We start from the raw sequence: 8,120 nt of genomic DNA, 5'->3' as shown, positions 1-8,120 counted from the left end.
CAAATCAGCCGTTTGAAATAAATATTTGAATACATTTAGTACTTGGAAGAAAATGGTTAGCTGACGTTCACTAGAAACTTGACAAAACTTCGATACAAATTAGAGGATAGTCAGCTATGCCTAAATCTAATATTGTAGGTGGAAGTGAAAACGACGAACGAAGTAACAGCGGATTAAAATTTAGCATTAGAAGTCATTGAAAAACAGAATGTGATGCGCGAAAACGAGAAAAAAAGAAAAGGAAAAACGTAACGTTGCCGACGACAACACACTGGGTGGTGCTTATTGAAAGACCCATAAACGCTATTCATTAGCTCATTCTTCACGGTTTGGATTGCAAGAAATAAAACTATTTCTTCGTGCTAATACGCCTCTCAAAACGAAATGTTATATTTCTTCAAAATTTGTTTTTCTCACATGACTGGATAATTTTTTTAAAAAATCTATTGTGCTGAAGAAAACAAAACCATATGACAAGCTGTATTTGATCTGAAGACCCCATGATCTTTACTACATGTTGTTATTCATTACATCAGCGAGACGTTGTTTGCAATGACACTGATACATTGAGTGGTTTGTTCGAGAAAGTTGCTTGTCTCGATTTTGTTTACTATTTAGGTTTTTCGTAGAATACATGAAAAAGAAATACATTTTTCGCTTAGATATCCAGGAATCCTGTTTTAACTGATCAGAAAACAGCAATCTACGGGTGAAATGATATGGGGTAATGTGTAGCATTTTGTTTTCACGCCATCGATTGCAGCAAGGGGCACATGAATTACATAAAAAGGGAGTGTGTTGTTATGAACTACTAATATCTTTTTCAAAAAATCTACGTGTTACTTCGTAGCTCAGAGGATAAGTGAGAGATTACAATACACAAGTTCGCACGATCGAGTCTTGTCCACTGCTATTATGTTTTTTTTTCATTTTCATTGTTTAACGGTGAAAGTGACGTACATTTTCATTGGCATTCAAAAAAAAAGAATGGAAGGGAATACGTAGCCCTGAAAAGGGCTGTTTATATATAAGTGTCTAATAGGAGGTCCAATGACCTTCTACATCGATGACTGCCTGGAGCCTTCTGGGCATGCTTTCGGTAAGGCTGCGGAGAAAGCGTTCACTACGGAAGACTTCCTCCCAGCTGTTTTCAACGATTTCCCATAGTTGATTTTTTGTGGATGGAAGCGGGTTAGGCCAGTTCTCCTTCATCACCCTTTTGACCTCTTCCCATACTGTCTCAATTATATTCATATCGGCTCCACGCGGTGGCCAATCTAGGACCTCTAAATCAGCCTGCTGCGAGAGCCAATTCTGACCTAATTGACACATATGAACCGGAGATCTGCCGTGCTGAAACTGGATTACTCCATCGAGGTAGATAAAACGCACAGATGGCAACATAACATCCCGAAGGATATGTAAATATTGTTCACCTGTAAGACGCCCCTCTACCCTATGGAGTACTCCAAGACACTGTGATGTCATGAAACCCCAAGCAGATACAGATACGCGTCCACAGTGACGTTTGTGGAAAACGTATCTGGGATCATGCCTGGAGCCTCTCGGACGATACACGACTACTGGGCCATTATTTGAGGAAGAAAATGTGCATTCGTCTGTGAAGACAACATGTCTCCAATCACGGTTCACATTTTCTTCCGCAAACTGAAGCCGTCGTCTTATATGCTCTTCCGAGAGTATTCTTTCACCGCAGCACGACGGGCGTGAAGATTAGCTTCCCTAAGACGCCGTACAGCAGTATCTCGAGAGCCTGGAAAAGCTGATGCGTGCCGAAGTTGTCTGGCGGTCATGTTGGGATTAAGTCGCGCAGCAGCAACAAGCTGCGCATCCTGCTCAGGTGTTGTCACACGACGCCTACCACTACCTCGGCGCCGCATAGTTTCTCCAGTCTCTCGAAAACGCTTTATCCACTTCTGTGCTGTTCTTGGTAAAACTCCACACCTTTCAGCGGCTTGTGCAGCGCAATAACCTTCTTGCACTAAAGCAAGAACACGCTCTTTTCTATTCTCAGCCATTTCTGACTTCTACCCTTTTCACGAGTTGCACGTTGAATGAGCACCCCTTTTAGTTGAAGCTATTAAACGACATGCGCAGTTGGCTACTCCAAGAGGTAGTAAGATCGTAGTTTTTATTTGCTAAGAGGCAGAAAACACGATATTTCGATATATGTTGTTTGACTACAAGGGAGCACTTCACAACTGATTACTGAGTGATAAGATCTGTGGTATTCTGTTCAACTTTCCTTTAGCAATTTTAAACGTAATAGACAATATTTGTTTGATCTTGTCAGTGCCTGAGGCAGAAGACAAAATCAATGAAAATGTTTTCAACATAACATTTTCGATTTATGTTTATCTCCTATCCGTTTTTGTTACGATTGCCTCCTTTAGAAATATCAGCTCTCTTTTTTTGGCTCCTATAAGGAAATGCTATTGCGGTTTTCCAACGTTCAATATTTTTGGCAAAATTAACACTTTCAAATAAAGCTAAACAAGCATATGTTCCACAGACAAAACAATATGTAAAGTTCTACTTTCCAGTTAGGCAACATTCCTTCAAAAAATTGCAACTATAGTTTGCATCGCAAGTAATAGGGTAAATGTGCCAGTACTCGACCATTTAAGGAGATTTTCAACTTTGTTAAAGTATAAAAAAATCATTTTTTACTAATAACTTTTACTGCATATGTCATTACAAAGAACAGTGTTTAAATATTACGTTTGTGTAGCTCGCATAGGAAATCTTTTTTACATAATTACACAGGAAAAAGAAAATACCAGAAACCCTGAAAAAAACAATAGTCGGCCTATGAAAACCAAAGGTCAGCCATTACTTTAACCAGTACTCAGCCACACTATAGAATTGACTTTTTAAATGGAATTTTAGAGATCTATTCCTCAGTAGCAAATTAAGGGACAAATATATTGCACTCAGAGTTCCTACAAAGAAAAACTACGTGGAAAACAGGCCCGCAACTAGAGGGAGCTAGGGGGCCTGGCCCTCCTAAACTTTTCGTGGCCCCTCCAGACCTCAACACAAAAAACACAATTTAGATATGTGTAAGAGATTTTTAATGACTTGCCCCCCTAACATATCTATGCCCCCCAAACCTCTGTGGCTAGAAGCAGGCCTGGTGGAAAATATATTGCGATACAGGAAAAAAGACTTCTTGTATGATATTTACCATAAACTAAGAAAAATGTGCCTCGGCCTAGACTAGCCTATTTAAAACTAATATATAGGCCTATTTATATTTACATTGATATTTATATTTAGCTATGACATTAACCCTTTAATATGAAGTTCATTAAGCACATTAAGGACACATAGGCACTTGTTTAGCAGGTTCCTCGTACGATAATACACTGAGGCCCGTGCATTTTAAGTGGTACCAGTGATCACAAAAGTGACACCCAATATATTTAAGTGTATCGTTCTCAATATCACTTATGAATTCTTCTTCAGGCCTTAGACGGCATTTCAACAACTTCTTGCGTCTCGTCTTTTTAACTACTAGTGCTACTTGGCTTGACAGTCCTTTTCTTTTTGTTTGACTTAAAATTTTTCCTTTCTTTGGTATTCTCTCCCTTTTTCATTTTAGACATTCCTCTTCTAGTTTTCTTTTCTTTTCATTCTTTACCATCTGATAATTTCTCCATGCTTGGGAGGATACTGCACTTTGAGCTTTTTCTCTGGGCACATGTTTGGTAGTTTTGTTTTTGATTGGAGCTAGCCAGAAAAGATGCTAATCAAAGCCAGATGATATGGAAGTATTTTACGAAGTTTTTCTTTGAATTTCTTCTGAGATCATATGGAGTTATTTCTGGCTCTACTGACTGTAGAAACAGAAGCAGACCTTTCACCTTCCGTCGCTTCAGTACAAGATGCCATAACGGATAGGTATATGTTGTTTTCCTGGTTTGAGTCAGACGTAACGTCTATTTCTGATATCGAAGATATATTTGTAGGCTCTAGACGGCCAATTGCTAAAATTTGGTATGTTCCAGGACTAAGATATCGAGCATCTCACTAGCAAGTATCTACTGATAGCAGATCGATCCTCTTCGGACAGAACAAAAGCCTTATATGTGTTCATTAGTGTAGAATAAGAATACTCTTTGGATAGAGTATCCTTAACGCACCTGATTGCAAAAACATCTGACACTGAGTCTATTCCAGTAGATGTCTTTGGACTGGTTGAAAGAAACGCTAAATCACGCGTTCTTAAACTGTTAGACATATTTTCCTCACGCTCATAGTGAGTTAGAATGTAAATATTTATGATTATTCTGTATTGTTTCGGCAATCAGGCAATTCTAGGAACAGAGCAGATAAGAACAGATAATAATAATAATAATAATAATAATAATAATAATAATAATAATAATAATAATAATAATAATAATAATAATAATAATAGTTGAAGAGCAATTGCAGCCTTGGAATTAAAAACGTGCAGAAACGCGAAATTGTGCGGAGTAATTTAAAAAAAATAAATCAATTAGATATGGATAACCCTTACTTCCTCATAGCTACCTTAGATTAAAAGACTAAGCTATGATCAGGGTCAAGGGCGTCGATCCTGCTAGGGCCAGAGGGCTCGGGCCCCCAAAGCTTATGTAGGGCGTATGCTTAGGGTAAAATAAATACTCATTACCTGTCCTTTTTAAATTTTAGAGAAATAATTCAGACCAGCCATAAATCCTTAACCTTTTTTCCCTCAATTCTAGAAAAATACAAGAATTGAAATGGTTACAATACCATACTGATATTAAAGTACGGGACAAAAATAAACGACCAACATCGTCATAAGTTTTAATGGTATTTTCGATCGTTTAATTTTGTCCCGTACTTTATAACTGTATTATACTTGTATGATGCAATTAGTGACATCATAACAGTTACTTTTTCATTAAATCGTTAGAAAAGTCTTCTACGTATTAGTTAAGTGTCTTAGTTGTATGTCATGTGTCATTTAAATTGAATGAATGATAAGTGGATGACTACTGGAGTATATGTATCCAGTAGTCGTCCGTTGAAAGTAATGGGGGCTGGTCATTGGAAATTGAAGTGAAGAGTCATTTCCAGTAGTCAGCCCCTAATGGCTGACTACCGGAAAACGTTATCAAAAATGCAAATTGTAGTCAGCCCCCCTTATTTCTACGCAATATCTTGTTTTGTATCATAAACCACGAATTTTTGATAAGCTACGATACATTCATGCATAGAAGAAAGCAATAACTCGTACTATTTTACAATAATATAATTTTAACTTAACTTTGAAGTAAAGCTTCTTCCTTATTTTTTTATTAACAAAATGCGCACTTTGCTCACTTGCATCGGCAGACCTCAAATGATAATTTTTCTTTTCTGCCACGAGGAGTCACACCAGACCAGAACAAATGAGGTTGAATACTGGAGCTCTGATTTAAGTTGTAGTTGATTATTTGTTTGATAACAAGCTACTGTATGTTTATTTAATATGCTTTTTACTGAAAAATGGCTGACTACTGGAGACGGCTGACTTTAGGCACACTTACGCTCCTAACTACCTAACTAATTCTATGGCCTATGGAACCCGGAGGTTCAATGCCGCATTCACAAAAGCTCTCCACTGACTTCTATCCTTAGCTAACTGGATTCAGTTTCTACTTTGTATTCCTATTTCTGCGAGATCCATCTTAATATTGTCCTCCCATCTGCGCCTAGGTCTTCCTAATTATAAGCTCAAGTAATATGTAACATAATAATAATAATAATATCTTAGTATCAAACTTTAAGCGATTTTTATATGATGCATATATTCATAAAAATAGTCACTACTTGTTATGTACTCATTTGGTGTTCCCCTAGGGTTACTAGGAATTGAAATCAGGATCCCTGCCTGTGTAGTCCAGTATGCTAACTGTATGACCACAGAGCACGGATCTGACAAAAAACATTTTCATAACGTTTTGCTACCCCTCCTTTTCCCGTATTGATTAAAGTGCCATCCGTGAAGGAATTGTTTTCAATTCTGGGTGAAATCAGTCACTTTTTTCTGGAGAATCGAAATGTCCAATAAGAAATGGGGATCCCACTTTAAAATTTTAAAGTTACTCCTACCGCCAAAGGGAATGAGGATAGCGGATTTTGTTTGGTATAATTGAACTATACATATAAAGCAGAAACATATATTCTCATTTTGGGCGTGTGTTTTCAATTTGATATTAACTTAGAAATCTATTTGAACTTTGGTAGTGCTAGCATTTCCATAGCGTCATCTTCGTATACACTCAGATGATGAATAAAAGTGACAGAGGTTTGAAAGCTGACAGTTTATCTGATATTGATTTTATAACCAATTCAAATGTTAAAAATGTAACGTTGTATTTAGAAAAAATAAAATACCCTTATATTGAAAGAAAACCGGACTGGGAACCGAACCGTCAATCATTACTGTAATTTCAAGCGCCTCGTTAAACCCACTTATTTTCTTCTTAATTTACGTCGCGAAAGGCGGCACCGAAGTTCACTTACCAAAGTCTACTTTCCCCTTATCAGTACTTTCTGTATATTTCCTACTCGGTTATACACGTTTTACAGTAACCTTGAATGATAGGGACACCAACACAGACACGTCGAGAACATTTAAAATTCCAAAAGTTCTCCCACCGGGAATCAAACCCGGTACCCTGTACACCACAGACACACATGCTAGCCACTAGACCACACAGCCAAGTTATAAAGCCAGCGCGTTTTAATAATTCTACTGGAAATGCACGAGATATGCACTTGTAATACATTGAGTGATTTATTCGAGAGAGGCAAAGCACTTTACTTTGAATTCATTTCTTGGTTTCGTTTCTACTGTGTTTATTCTTTGTATTTTTCGTACACTACTTGAAAAAGCAAATACATTTTTCGCTACGGTGTCCAGAAATACTATTTTAACTGATCATAAAACAGAAATCTTTCGGTGAAATAATATGGGGTAATGTGTGCTATTCTAGTTTCATACCGAGTTCCTTCGTAGCTAAGCGGTTAGCATACGCACCTTTGACGTAAGAGACCCGGTTCGATTCCCGGTGTGAGCTCATGTGGTTCGGATTTCACGCTAATCAGTAGGTAAACGTCTCATATAGCCTAGATGCTGAAAGGGATGTTAAAATCAACTCAACATTATTTTATACCATCAATTGAAGCAAAAGGTAGACGATACTATCCTGTTAAAAACATGCATTTATTTCTTTGGCACATATTACAAAGCATCGGACTATTTGTGACACTTCAAGAAAAAGATGCTTTATGAATATTAAGTCGCTTCAAGCGTTCAAATCGCTTTGTAAAAATCCAGATTATGAATTGCAATAACTTTTTACGTTGTAACTAAAATTACAGCATATATTGTTTTCTATCTCTCTCACATACTTTCTCTCTCTCTCTTTCTTTGTCTATATATACACACCTGTATATTACAATAGGTATCAGAACATGAATAATTTTCATTTTGGACGTGTGATTTAAGGTTGGTATTCAAATCAGAAAGTTGTTCCCATTATAACAATGTTAACGTTCCTCATTTTAGCGTCTTCGTATATAAATGATGACAGGGTGAACAAATGTAACAGGCTTTGAAACGTGATAGTTCATCTGATTTTTTTTTCAAGCACTTCAAAGCAGAACTTTATATTTAAAGAAATGTTTCCATATGTTGAAAAAAATCAAAACTGCCGGGAGGCAGATGCGAACTGCCGCCCTCCGATGCTAGACTTTTAAGAACACTACTAAACACGCTTGACCACCGAGACAATTCATGAAAGAATATGCTGTAATAATGCTCATATATTGCTCCAAGCGCACGTTCACACCTGAAGTTTTAAATAGTCATTTTCTCCCTATATCAGTAATTTTAACTGAAGATATTGACTGATTTTGCATATTGGAACTGTGCATGAAGTGTGAATTGCATATTAAACGCAGAAATACGTAGTTGACTCTTCAGTTCATGTTTCTGTTCAATAGCTTCACATGTTAGTGAGTGTTTCCTAATACCTGTGTCATTTTCCCTCTTTTTTTCCCACGGGATATTCTTCGTGTAATTATTTGACACACTA

The 8,120-nt window shown here is 37.1% G+C and overlaps 1 protein-coding gene across 1 annotated transcript; it reads right to left on the bottom strand.

Annotated features, from left to right (window-relative positions):
- Positions 1-1,682: 1,682 nt before the first annotated feature.
- LOC145689128 (uncharacterized) lies at positions 1,683-2,039 on the bottom strand. The gene has a single exon (XM_081763261.1). The coding sequence runs from the start codon at positions 2,037-2,039 to the stop codon at positions 1,683-1,685; it is 357 nt and encodes a 118-aa protein (XP_081619387.1).
- Between the last annotated feature and the right edge of the window lie 6,081 nt (positions 2,040-8,120).

This window comes from Thermobia domestica, chromosome 7, assembly GCF_964235325.1.
Source record: "Thermobia domestica chromosome 7, izTheDome1.hap1.1, whole genome shotgun sequence".
Lineage (NCBI taxonomy): Eukaryota > Metazoa > Arthropoda > Insecta > Zygentoma > Lepismatidae > Thermobia > Thermobia domestica.
This window is presented reverse-complemented; position numbering and strand designations above follow the sequence as displayed.

Excerpts from the sequence above, each read along its gene's own strand:
- LOC145689128 (XM_081763261.1), bottom strand. The coding sequence starts at position 2,039 with ATGGCTGAGAATAGAAAAGAGCGTGTTCTTGCTTTAGTGCAAGAAGGT.